General features: G+C 57.9%; 2 protein-coding genes across 5 annotated transcripts in view; both read right to left on the bottom strand.

Annotated features, from left to right (window-relative positions):
- The window catches only part of ARHGAP27 (Rho GTPase activating protein 27), a 28223-nt gene extending 19623 nt beyond the window's left edge, over positions 1-8600 (bottom strand). Inside the window, exons 1-3 of one of the 3 annotated variants that reach the window (XM_039846793.1) lie at positions 8126-8600; positions 7049-7182; positions 5049-5726 (exon numbers count right to left, since the gene is read on the bottom strand). In XM_039846793.1, coding sequence (XP_039702727.1) covers positions 5049-5708 — 660 coding nt within the window. In that variant the 5' untranslated portion in view covers positions 5709-5726; positions 7049-7182; positions 8126-8600. Of the gene's footprint in view, positions 1-432; positions 2200-5048; positions 5727-7048; positions 7183-7819; positions 8068-8125 lie in introns of those variants that run through there. The other 2 variants (XM_039846794.1, XM_039846796.1) reach the window with 2 other exon arrangements.
- Positions 8601-9692: 1092 nt separating this feature from the next.
- Positions 9693-13147, bottom strand: part of PLEKHM1 (pleckstrin homology and RUN domain containing M1) — a 41306-nt gene continuing 37851 nt past the window's right edge. For both annotated transcript variants that reach the window (XM_039846792.1, XM_039846791.1), the window contains 2 exons: positions 12787-12944; positions 9693-11905 (listed from right to left, as the gene is read on the bottom strand). In XM_039846792.1, the coding sequence (XP_039702726.1) occupies positions 11794-11905; positions 12787-12944 (270 nt within the window). In that variant the 3' untranslated portion in view covers positions 9693-11793. The remainder of the gene's footprint in view (positions 11906-12786; positions 12945-13147) is intronic.

Raw genomic sequence — 13147 nt, forward strand, 5'->3', positions numbered from 1 at the left:
AAACCAGTTGGGCCAGCCCAGGAGGGTGGGGAGAGCTATTGAAAGGAGGGGATACAGACAAGGGGACTTGCTGGACCCTCTATTTGGCTCCAGCTCTCTGTTCTTACCACTCCACCACCCCCCCAGCACCCCACCTTCACGCTCTCTTCAAGGCCACCTGGCTGGCCCCAAAGGAGAATCCAGGTGGGTCTGTGCAAGGCCAGTTCTTCTGTCTCAATCACAGCTGCCTGGGCTGCCCTTGGAGTTTGCCCCAGGGACTGGGCGCCAGGCCTGGGATCCAGAGGGGAGGGCAAGGCACCTTCACAGTAGGTTTTAGCACGGGTGCCGGGAAAGACTGGTGGGGAGCTGAGGAGGGAGGGAAGAGAGTGGGAGAACTGCCCTGGCACGCCCCCTCGCCCCTAGGGTCCCAACTCCATTCTGTGGGTCACTCACAGTTCCTGGAAGAGGAGGGAGAACAGAGGGCCCTGGGGCTCCTTCCAGTCCAGGCCGCCTACTCAGGTGAAGTGCCTCCTAGGCTGTTTGCATAAGAAGCTGCAGAGGCCCAGGCTGTAACTCTTTCTTCTCTGTGGCCAATGCCCCAGCAGAAGGGGCGGGCTTCAGTCCAGATGGCCAGCCTGGGCGGGGATGGTGACCGCACCCTGAAATCCCTAAGTCAGGAGGGCCTCTCACCCAGGGGTGGGTCCCACGGCCACAAGGGAGGAGTCTCAGGCCCCTTCCTTGCCAGAATTCACCGGCTCCTGGAGCACCTTCTAGAGGGGGACCGGGGAGGAGAGGTAGCGTGCTCCAGCTTACTGCCCCCTCTCCTCCAACTCTCCCTCTGCAGAAGGAGGTGCTTATGCCCTCTTCTGGGGCATCTCATTCTCCTACTACACCCTCAGCTGCAGATGGTAAGGTGAGGGTTTGGAATTCATGCCTCCTTCCCTGCCACCCATGCCCACGACAGGGTTGGGCACATACAGGCCACTCAGAAAAGTGAACACCTCTTTGCCTTTGGCTTATACCGTCCTTGCTGAGGGGAACAGGGTGACCAAACCTGAAGCCCACCAGACTGAGATTGAGCCTGGTAGCGAGGGTGGTGTTTGGGGTCAGGAGGCCTGGAACTGACATGAATGCTGCCACCTCCTGGCTGTGCGATCTACAGCTACTCACTGAACCTCTCTGAACTTCTACTTGTACTTGGGGCAAATGCAGTTATCTATGCCTGCCTTCTGAGCTGCTGGCGGAATGAGCCTTTGAGTGAGAGCTCACAGAACTGTGTCATATCTTATGACGCTTTTTGTCCCTAGTGTCCAGCTGGGTGACCAGCATACACTGGATGCTCACTGTGTGCTGGTTGAGTGAGTGGTGAATAACAAGGCTGTGAGATGCTGGACAGTGTTGAGGCTCCTCTCTTCTAGGCGGTCCCTGCCTCTGCCGACTGTCTTGCCTTCCACCTGCCCTGTCCCCTCGTCCAGCGGTCCACCGACTGGGTGCTGTTTCCCACCCTCCCTAATGGCCATATGTCATCTCCATCCTCACATCCTTGCCCCTCCTCCTCCTCTTCTCTGGGCCCCTCCCTCATTCCTTTCTCCTGGGGACCCCATCTCATCAATTACCTCCTCGCCATCCTCAGCCTCCTCCTCTTCCAGCTCCTGCCCATTTACTTAGGCCTCAGGAGGCTCCACCCTTGACCTACAGCCACCTCTGGACACAGTGTCTCTCTCTTCCTTGTCAAGCTTCTGAGAGATGTCTGCACTCTCAGCCCGAGTCCTCCCCTTCATGCCTCTGACCATCTGCCTTTAGCAACCCCCTAGAGCTCCTGCTAAGGTGGCCACTGACTTCTGGTGGCCACTTCGATAGATGTCTGGTGGCCTTTATCTAACTTCCCCTTTCGTCTGGACACTTCTCGGCCTCTGGGCCAGCGCTCTGCTGGTTTTCTTCTTGTTCCCTGACTGTTCCTTTCTCGCAGTTTCCTCTCTCTTCCTTTTGTGTGTCGCCCGAATATGGTGGCCCCAGGGCTGTCTCAGGCACTTCTGTTCTCATGTCCACACTCTTTCCGCGTCCACCGACTCCGACATCACAAGCCAAAGGCCTTCTTCTGGGCGGCAGACTCGGCTATCCAACCGCCTCCTGAACTCAGCAGGGCCAAAGAGGTTCGGCCTTGTTCCTCCCTCCTTCTGCTCCCCATTGTCCCCTCAGTGTGCCAAGTGGGAGGTTGGAGCTCATTTTGATTTCTCTCTCATCCACCCATCCCCCATCAGCTATCAGCCACCGGGTCCTACCAAGTCTCCCTCCCAAATCTCCTGTCATCGCCAAATGTCCGGGAGACCACGAAGGTCTGCCATTCTTGAAGCCCCCACCACAGGGGTCTTTTCTCAACCCCACTCCCCTCTCTGCTGAGAGCCTTCCAACAGCTGCAGGGTAAAGTCCAAATTCCTGGTGACAGTCCATGAGGTTCTGCCCACCAGACAGCACCCACTCCTTACCGGAGCCCCATCCTTGAGCCCAGGTGCACAGGGTGGGGGTGGGGCTGCAAGGCCTCAAAGGTGCCACATCTTATACCTCCACCTATGCATCTCTATCACAAACAGCCTGTGCCATCCTGGACTGAGGCATCTGTACCCTCCTGCCAGCCTCCTGTCTCAGACAGCGACCTTCCCAGGGCTGAAGCTATGCCTCGGTCACCTGTAGAATCGAAGACTCATCTGGCACTTGGCAGGTATTCAACCAATTCATGCTTAGTGAATGCGGGGAAGGGTAGGACCTGCTTCTCCTGCCTCCTCCGAGAGGAAAACAGGCAGGCTCACCTTTCAGGAAATTCCTTCTCTAAACGCTGCTTTGAACAACTAAGAGCAGAGTGGGGTTTCCTTCCCAGGAGAGAACCAACTCCCCACTCCTGAGGTGTGTTGGGGATGGGCTGTCAGGAAGGCCCACAGCGGACACCTGAAGAAACCACAGTACAGGGAGTGTGGTATTATACCTATCACACAGGGATGAAACAGGACCAGAGATGCTAAGCGACTTGTTGAGGTCACACAGTGCATTAAGGACACAAGTGGGACCAGGCAGAGCCTCTCTGCCAACACCCAAGTCTCTGGCAGATGCCTGTTCCTTCTTAAGGAGGCACCACCTCCACCATCACCTGGGTGCCCCTCCCCCAACACACCACTGCAACTGCTAGAAGCTGGGGGAGGGCGGAGCAAAGATACCACCCTGCAGCCACCATGGCTGCTGGAGTGGTTTCTCTTCTCAGGAAGTAACCAGGCTTGGGGTCTTCTCCTACTCCTTCTTCCGCTCTGGTCCTGGGCTCTGGGGTGGTGTCCCTTGGGCAGACCTGCAGAGCCGGGACTCAGGGAAAAGGGCGCTGCTGCCCCTCAACATACTCTTGCACACGCTCTGGGCCAGGCCCTGTGCGGGAGGCGGGGGTTCAGAAGGCAAGGCCAGTCCTCCACCTCGAGGAGCTCACCTTGGAGGAACAGACACTCCCACCATCTCCAGGACAGAAAATGTTGAGAGGCCCAGAGCGCGCCGCCGAGAACTGAGGGGCGCCGAGAGAAGGAGCGCAGACATCCAGGCATCTATCCCAGAGTCCGGCTGGCCGGCAGAGGCTCGGGGCACCAGGATCTCACGGTCCCCGCCCCTCACCCCCCGGACTCCCGGCCGACACTCCCTAGGCCCAGTCCCGGGTCCCCATCCCCACCCGCCGGATGCTGTTCTCCGCTCTAGCCACAAGGGGGCGAGCTGCCCGCTGCAGAAACCGGCGCGAAGGCCGCGCAGAGCCGGAGGAAAGGACATCGGATACCAAGTGGAACTCCGGCTAGTCTTGGTGGACAGCCTACTACGTGCCATGCTCGTCCACACCTCACCTTGTTGAAAGCTATCAACAACCTTAATCCTTAGGTATTTTCCTGCCTTTGCACACGAGAGCACTGGGGCTGAGAGAATTAAGTGGCTCGTCAGCAGCTGGCCAGTGACCCAGCGGAGTCAAATTCGACTCTCTGTACCCTCAAATCCCGAGCTCTGCATTATAAGCAGACCGGCAGAAGGAAGACTGAGGAGCTGGCTGACTGGGACCGTGCCTCCTTCCTCTGGACATCTCGGACTCTGTCCTGGCACGTGGTAGGCATCAATGTTTATTGTAACTACATTAAGTACAAAGAAAGAAATCAGAGCCTCACAAGCTTCAAGGGCCATCCAGCCCCCTTCCTCACCACTTTGAGTTAAAGGACAAACTCAGATCCTGAGAGAGGGAGTGAATTGCCCACCATTATTCCGCTGGTGGCAGATGTCACAGGGGGTCTGCATTCTCCTCCTCTCCCCTCCGAAAAGTTCCTGAAGTTCAAGACCCCAGAGCCGCCGGCAGAATTCTGAGGATAAGAGTGTTTCTAAAACATGTTCTATTTTCGATTTCTCAAATTAACATTTGAGAAAGAAAATACTATAACTGGACTTCTTTCTGAAATAAACCTAACAAGTTTTTTTTTTTTTTAAAGAGGGAACTGAAATGTTGGAAGCAGCCAAAAAGGAAGCAGAACCCTGACTTTCTTAACCATTATCTCGTCCGAACACCCAAACTCCAGGAAGAAAGGCGAAGCAGGTGAGAACCAGCTGCAGGCCCACAATCCCCTATTTCACGCCAGATGCGTTTCAGAGTGGTTCGGATTTTAGAAAGGCAATACGGCGCAGACACCTGCTATTAGTTGACATAATGCTCCCAGCTCGGCTCTAATCAAGTTCATTTGCATTTATGCAGCAAAATTTGAATATTCACACTAAATGGGGTAAAAAAAAAAAAAAAAAGACCATCAACGATCGCACGTCAGTTCAAGTCAAATATTGCCATCAATTGAATTACGAAAAATCTTTCGGTTCCAGAGAGTTTTGGCACTTCGGAATTGCAGGTGAGAAATTGTGAGCCTGTACCCCTCATTTCGTGGTTGAGGAAAGTGGGGCTCGGTGTGAGGGAGCTGATCCAAAACCCGCGGATATTGCTGCTCCGCATTGAACCCGATGCCAAGCCGAGTGGGTCTCCCCCGCCCGCCTCCGGCTACCCGCTCCCAGCGGTGTACCTGCCCGGGACGCTCCTCCCGCGGCGGGCCGCGCACGTCCTCGATGGCCTCGTACACGTTCTCAGAGTCGCTGCGCACCAGGGGCCGCGGACACACCCAGGAGCCCGCCACGCTGCAGGCCTTGAAGCGGCCGGCGCTCCCCAGGAGGCCGGCAGGGGGCGCGGCGGAGGCGCGCGCCAGGTCGTCCAGGGACTGCGTGGGCCTCACCCGCGCAGCAGGCCGCGTGTACAAGCTGGTGGGCAGGCCCGGCGCCAGGCTGCTGTGCTGGGTCGCGGCGCCACGCAGCGCAGGGCCACACAGGGAGCCCGCACGACCGCGGGGCTCCGTGGACGTGCCGTCGGAGCTTGTGGGCACCGTCGCGCTCACGAAGCGGTAGTCGTAGGCAAGCGGTTCCGGGGCTGCAGGGCCGGGGTGAGGCGCGGGCAGCGGCGGGACGGTGACAGGGTCGCCGATCGCCGGCAGCTCGCGCACGTACTGTGCCGGCAGGTAGAAGGGGCGTCCGCCAGGCTCTCGCCGCACATGCCACCAATGCTCTGTGCTGCGGCGCAGCAGCCGGTAGCGCTCGTTGGGCTGGATGGCGACGCGGCGTCCGTCCTTGCCCGTGTACTCGAAGGGGTGCTCCACCAGCACGTACACGTCCCCCTCGACGTCCGCAGCCATCGCGGCCACGGCCTCTCCCTGTGGACAGCAAGGAGGAGCAAGGAGGTCAGGTCCACGGAGCCGGGAAGCTCACAGCACTAGAGAAGACCTTGATTCCGAGTCCCGAAGTTGTATTCGTCGTGTAAATTTAGGCCTCAGTTTTCCTGTCTCTAAAACGGGAGACTTGGATAAAATAATCACTTAGGTTCGCATTCTTATAACAGTGATGGAATTATGACAATGCTTTCATTCTGTGGCGTTGGTTACTAAATTTGAGCCTCACTTCAATCCCTTGGGGTGGAGATTATGGGTAATACTGGTCCAATTTTACCGCTAGGGACGCTTTGGCTCAGATGGGGCGATTGCCCGCGATAAAGTCGACGCCACAATTTGCCTAAAAGTTGACTGGGCCTCAGTTTCCCGGTCTGTGAAGTGGAAAGAACAGCCCATTCCCCGCGCCGTCCCGTCCTAACACCTGCAGCCCTCAGGGAATCCGCGTCCACAGTGTCTCTTCCCTCCAGGCGTCTGTGCCCCGGGCCTGAAGGGTCAGGGTTGGGGCGCCAGCTCTGGGAGCGGCCCCGCGCCGCTCTACCCTGGGAGTATCCCTTCTCTGCTTAGTCTAAGAGCCTGGGCGTAAGGGGCCGCGACTGCGAGCGCCTGGGAACCGGTTCTCTCGGTTTTTCTTTTCCTCCCCCAGCGACTGCGCCGCAGACCTAAACTTGGAGCCCCGCCCGCCCAGACCGGCCCGCACCGCCCCTGCTCTCCAGCTCCCACCTCCACGTCCGCACCCCCTGTGGCCTGCCTACAAGCCCTGCGATCTCTATACTGCCACATGAGAGGGGCTCCTAGAGAACGCCCTGTGTCAGTGACTACCCATGCGGTGTCTCCGAGGGTCCTCATAGTTCTCCTGGAGTGATCATCACAAAGCCCACTCACTCCATGCCGGCTCAGCCTGGCTCCTGGTGTGGGAGGGGGTCAGAGCCTAACTACATCTGCCTGCGTCCCTCCATCAAAGCGAGGCGTCCGTGGCTTCCTCCGGAAATGATTGGTCCCTTCAAACCTTCACACTGACCACACCTTCTGCCCCACAAAGGTGGCCAGGAACCAGCAGTTGGGAGCTCAGTTGCCTGCTGAGGCTGAGGGAGCCAAGTAACAGGGTCCCGCCGCAGGGCGCATAGCGCTCCTTCTCTACTTTCTCAAGCTTTCCTCGATGAGAGAAGAGGTGTAAACTGAGTCACTAAGCACGCGCGGCCCTGGAGGTGGGGTCGGCGAGCTGCCAGGAGCTAAACCAACAAAAGCCGCGAGGACACCCCATCTCCTCACCTCCTGCCCACCCCCTCCACCCCCCGCGGCTCACTCACCACGGTAGGGCGGGCGGCTGGGAGCCCATGGGCTGGATGGGCGGAGCCGGCGGATGGACGCAGGTTAGTCCCCTGCCATCTCGTTGGGCGGGGCTTCCAAGGGCTAGACTTAGAGAGACCTCGCGGGGCAGGAGCTGGCAAGGGAAGCAAAGAGGGAGAGGGACCCTCAGGAGGGCTGCTCCCAATCACCAAAGCAGCTGTATCTGGGAGGGGCGAGGAGGAGCCTGAAAGAGTCTGGGCCGGTGAGGACGTTGGAAGCGGGGCCCCGAGCAAGAGAAGGCATGAGGGAGGGGCAGTGGCAGGGAGGGCTGTGACTGAAGCGGCGCTAGCAGGTCGCAAGCAGAGCCTAGGGAAGGTATTGTCCTGCCCCTACCCTGCCCCCGCCCCCTACGAGGGATCTGCTGTCCGCAAGCCGCCTCTGCGTCCCGGGGATTGCTCGACCTGCGCTGGTTGTCTCGCCCGGGCGTTCCCAATCTGAGCGAGGCCTCTTGCATTCTGAATCACCAACTACAAGCCCTTTCCAGCCGGATTGCAGGCACTACCGGCTCCGGGCCCACCTCCGCCCTCCCCCAGGCCCTGTCCCGGAGCAGCTCAGCCGGGCCTGGAAAAGCTCGGAGAGGGTTCCCACGGCAGAGACGCACACCAGAGCGCAGGAGCTTGGGCCCAGGGGGGAGGATACCCGGGCCTCGTCTCCTTCCCTGACCCTGGAAGAGCGAAGAGAAGGGGAGGAAAGCGGGGAGCGGGGAGGATCCCTGGAGTTCGAGGACGAACCCTTCGCCAGGAGGTTCCCTGCGTCCACTGCTCCGGCGACGCGAGCCACAGCGGCGCCAACGCCTGGGTCGGCGCTGGGGCCCTTCCTGCCCCAAGACGGGGGCCGCCCTTCGCCTCTCCCGTTCTCCCGATGGGTGGGGGGACCCGTTCCGCACGGCCTCCCCCGGGCCCGCGCAGCTCCCGTCCCAGCGCGGTGCGAACGCTGGCAGGCGCCGGGTGCTCCCGGGTGAGGACCCACCACCTGCGGCACCCCAGCCACTACCCTCGGCTCAGCAGCCCCCTCCCGGTCCGGCGCGGCTCTGGCACCTCGGGGTGTCCACTCGCTAGCCTCGCCTCCACTTGTGCCGGCAGGCGCGCGTGGGCTCGGCGTCCGGCGCTCCCTCCTCCACCGCTCAGCGCCCGCGCTGCCGGGTTTCCTGTTCAACAATATAGCGAGGGAGGCACCAGCGGAGAGCACCCGGCAGAACTTCCTCCCGGGCTGGGGCTGGGCTGCGGCTGCGAGAGACAATCCCCGGTGTCCTGGCTTCCTGTCCCCTCTGGGCCGGGCCAGCGCCCCAGGAGCAGAGACGCCACCCCTCCCCCTGCACCTCTTGGGATCCTGGGCCACACCTGGCAGTCTCCCCCGAGGTGGAGGCAGCAGGACCAGGACGGTGGGATAAGGGGGCAAGGAGCCTCCGCACTAATTTCTGGCCAGATTTCCCTCCCACTTCTTGATCCCCACCCCCTCCTTGATCTTCGTCGCGGAGGAGGGCCACCCTCCAATCTGTCTATAGGGTAACATCAGAGCAACCTCCTGGGGCTGGACTCAAGATCCTCGCCGAATCGCTGCATCTGTTTTTCTTTCCTGTAAATGGGGACAGTAACACCTACTTCATAGGATTGTTGGGAAGATTAAAAGAGATCCACCAAGAACAATTATTGTAAGAACACACAATATATTAGTTATGATTATCACAACTTTTATTATGAGAGGAGGTGTCCTCTTTGGGGTTGGACTGAGGTCTCCAGACCTCCTTTGGTGGGGAGGGGGACAGGTGTCCTCAGAGGCACTTTGCTGAGGATGAAGGCAGAGTCCAAAGGCAAGGTAGGTCACATGTCCCTGGACCTCTGGTGGGCCTGCCAAACACCACCCCCCAAAACAGGTTTCTCTTACATTCCTGAAGCCCACCACCTACTGCCCCCTGGAGGGAAGTGAGCCGGGCTCATGGGATGGGCAGAGGGCTGAAAGAACAGGAAACTGCAGACCTGAATGTCATCTTTTTCAGCCCCATTTTCCTGCAACCTGATTTCCTTGCGGGTTAGTCTGTTTCTTCTATCCACACAATGGGCAGTGGTGGTCTTCTCCCTGCAGGAACCCCCTAGACTTCTCCTGGAATTTCAGAGGAAGATCTGCAGCCAAGTAAATGCCACTTTGAGCCCGCAAACCACATACCCTGAATTAGGGACCCTGCACTAACTGCCCATTCTTCCTGAGACCCTTCTCTCTCAGCCCAGTGGGAAATACAGTCCAAGGTTTCACACGTTCGTGTCAGGAGTCTGTGCTTTGACATTTAAGGCACAGGAAAGAAGTCATTGTGGTGGAATGTCAGGCATCAGCTTCAGTTGTTACTTTACGTATGAGTGTAATTGAGTAAACCTCCCAAAGCCCCTGAAATCTGGCCCTACAGGGTCCCTGCTTCCTCAGAGTAGCAAGGGTGGCTATAGACTAGCTTGTTACTTCCTCTCCTTCACGCCCCCTGCTTGTAACTGTTCCCCCTTCCCGTGCCTAGGGACTAACGGGAGAGTGAAGGAGAGTGGAGCCCTCTCAGATGGTAATGGGTGGCCCGTGGTCTCCCCAAGTCAGTGGCAACATTAAGATTCAGAAGCAAGGCCGGAGATTAGAAAGATCAGATCTTTACTGCAAAATCATTCAAAAATCACATGGCAGCAGTTTCTTCAATACATTGCAAAGCACTCCTTGGGGCCAAGGCCCCTCATTGCAGTTTATTGCATAACTCAACATTTTAAAAATAGTGTGGCCACTTCTGAGGTTCACATCAGCTTTCCGTTGGTAGTGGGGGTGGAGGGTAAAAGTCACTTCATTTGAAAGCATCAGCAGCTTTTGGTAAAGGGGAGAGGGTCAGCTCTAATGCTACTAATCACCAGGAGGGTAGGGGTAGGGGGGACTGAAGCGAGCTCTTCCAGGGCCACACTCCTGCCACCTCCTAGGGCAGATCTTCTGGAATATAGAATGTACTCACAGGCCCAAGGAAACAAGGCCAGATTCAAGTGGCACTGCCCACCCCAGGCTGAGCTCCTGCCCACTCAGGGCTCTGGGCGATTCCGGCTCTGATCAGGCTGTTTGTGGTGGAGCATTAATGCTGCTGTGAGGGCGTGGGATGGGGATAAGGATCCACTTTCCGGTTCCGGAGGCTTTGGTGTACCATGCACAGGTGTGCACCATCTTCCTTGAGGGGACAGAGAAGCTGTGTGACAGCCCTCTCCCCCACCTACCTAGTACCTCCTCTGTTCTATTGCACAATTTATCCAGCTCCACAGGGCTGGGCAGGTGACTCAGCAGACGAATCACCTCAAGGGAGAGGTGGGAGTAGGTTCATCTCTTGACAGTGACAGGTGGATCTCCACTTGAGGGCCCCAATCCAAGCTGAGCGCAGAGAGGATGGCCAGAGGATCCCAGGGCTGCTGGGTCCAGGAGAGGGAGGGGAAGGCAGCAGAGAAATCATGCCTAGAATTCCCCCACGCCCCAGGGGTCTAAATATCACATTAAAAACAGTTCCAGAATCCCACCCCATCCCAAGACCCTCTCAAAAGGCAATGGTGCTCCAAAGAAATTTTCTAGTCATTGGCAGTGCCCCTCCTGGGCCAGTCCAGCAAAGCTGTGTGAATTCATGGCTTTGTAAACTGAGATAAAGCATCGTTCCACAAGGTGCTTCTCCCACAGGTCCCTGCACATCTCAGCGGCAGGGCTGGCACTTGCTGCCCTTTCTGTGTGCCCAGCCTTCCTCTGTCCCAGCAGGGGGCCGTCAGGTGGAGGTGGGTCCCCTGAGAGCATCTGCAGCAGCACCCTGTCCATCTGGCTGCTTGTGTGTGGTAAGAGCTGAGGAGGGCATGGGGCAGGGCGGTGGGCAAGGTGACAGCCTTCCCTGGACTAAGGAAGGTGCAAAGTGCTGACAGTGCTGGTTCCGAATCATCCCCCTTCTCCTGCAGGGACCAAGATTCGGGCTACAGAAGAGCCAGGGGGCTCTGACACGAAGAAAGGTGATGGGCTTTTCAGGTGGGGACGATGAGGGCAGGGAGTAGAGACGGGGAGGAAGCAGGTGGTCATCGGGACTGACCCCACCTGGCCTCATGGGCGGTTTGGCACGTTGCGCTCGAGCTGTTGGCAGCGAGCGCCTGGCAAGTGAAGGAAAGGCACCTGGTCCCGCTGACGGGCTCTGTCTCGGGGGTGGCCTGTCCGCCCAGCCGCCCACCCGCCTGCAGACCAGGCCTGAGCAGTTCCTGCGCATCTGCTCAGGGTGAGAATGCCTGGATTACTTGGGTGACTTGTGTAGGATTAAGAATAAAAAAATAATTTCTGTTGAAATATGAAGGGGAAAAAACCCACCTTAAAAAACTAGACCTTTTAATCAGGAACGTGGAATTGCAAAGTCTTGTTTCCACAGCGTGGGAACAGCCCTGCGGGAGGTGCCACATCAGCACAGTGAGCCAGGGCCTGATTAGAGCAAAGACCCCCACACCCCAGACAGGGGGCGTCTGCTGGTGTTCCCACTTCCTGGAGCAGATGTGAAAGTGCAGGGTACATCATCAAGGGCTCCCTCTGGTAGGCTCATGCTCTGGTCACATCTGAGAGTCTTCCTGACAAGGGAGACAGCTGTGACACCTTGAGAGAGTAGCCTGGCTGAGGGCAAACCCAGCTGGTATGGCTGAGCTGAACCCTCACCCTGAGGCCTTCCAGGTGGGGACAGGAGACTGGGTTAGGCGACAGTGTTCTGTTCTCGGTACTTGCGCCGGCGGGCACAGCGGGGGCAACCCTTCTTCACCACGGCCTGGCAGCTCTGGTGGAAGACGGTCTTGCATTCACCACACCTGGGAGAAAGCGGCAAGTGCTCCTTGTGCCAATGGGCCGGAGGCCTCCCCTGGGACCTGAGGCTGGCTAGTTTTCATGATCAGACCCCGCAGTCAGGCTGTGTTCTACCCACAACCACAGGCGTGTGGGCGCTACTTCTCCTTCCCGGGACAAGAGAGCCTTGCAGCAATGCTTCCCCTAGGTCGCGTGATACACACGGTACTCTCTCTTTCATTTTTATAAATCTGCTGAGACTCACTAAATGACTTCTTCCTATGTTTAAGGCACTCTGCAGTTTAAATAACTCAGCTCTCGGTCTGTTCAGGGGCTGAATCCGGGCCAGGGGACACCTACTGAAAATGAATTAATGCTCCCACCAGTTCAGGTTTCCACTCCCACACGGGTTGGAATGGAGGTTTGATGAATTTTTTCATTTAACAGCTTCTGGTAATGAGCAACAACTGGGGACAAGAACAATTATGACAGGAGCAGAGGCAGGGGTAGGCACCACCTACGAGGTACCCGCTTTGTGCTGGGCCTTATGCCAACTCTCCAGGACAGTAACTCATTCAGTCCCTCCTCAATCCATTCAGATGACAACACTGAGGCCCCGGGAGGCCTCCCACTGACAGAGCCAGCAGCCACCTTGTCTCCAGGAAGATGATAGCTCAGGAGAAGCAGGGGAGCTCTGTGAGGGCTTGTCTTGTCCCTAGCTGGACTAGGGCTGGTCATGACTGCCCAGGGTGTCAGCTGCTCTGGACAAGCTCACCGCTCCGTGGCACTGGCACAGAGGGGCTGTTCTGTGCTCCTGAATAATGGTGCAGGGCTTGCCACCCTGGAACACTGGGGCCAGCTGTGGGTGGGGGTGAAGGTGGGGCGGCTGGCTGGGTGTCCCACATACCTGACTGTGGTGTCAAACTCAAAGGGGAAGATGATGTCATGGTGGTGGCAGATCTGGCAGATGAAGCCACGCTGGGTGCACAGGTCGCAGTGGTACACGTGATGGGAGGCAAATTCGATGAGGGCCTTGAGGAATCCTTCATACACCCCCTCTGCAATCTGTGAGGGTAAGTGCAGGCCTTTTAGGCAGCTGTGCTGAGGCTGTGGCCATCTGCACAACGTGGCCTGCTGCTGCCCATGGCACCCTGCCTGAGGACTTGTACCCCAACAGAAGTGTCTTTCCACTTGGGCAAGAAATCCCCCCTGAATCAGGCCGAGCAATGCAGACGTCCAGCCCTTGTGCATCCTGGGGATAACAGGAT

The sequence above is a fragment of the Pteropus medius genome, unplaced genomic scaffold (assembly GCF_902729225.1).
Source record: "Pteropus medius unplaced genomic scaffold, Ma_sr-lr_union100, whole genome shotgun sequence".
NCBI lineage: Eukaryota > Metazoa > Chordata > Mammalia > Chiroptera > Pteropodidae > Pteropus > Pteropus medius.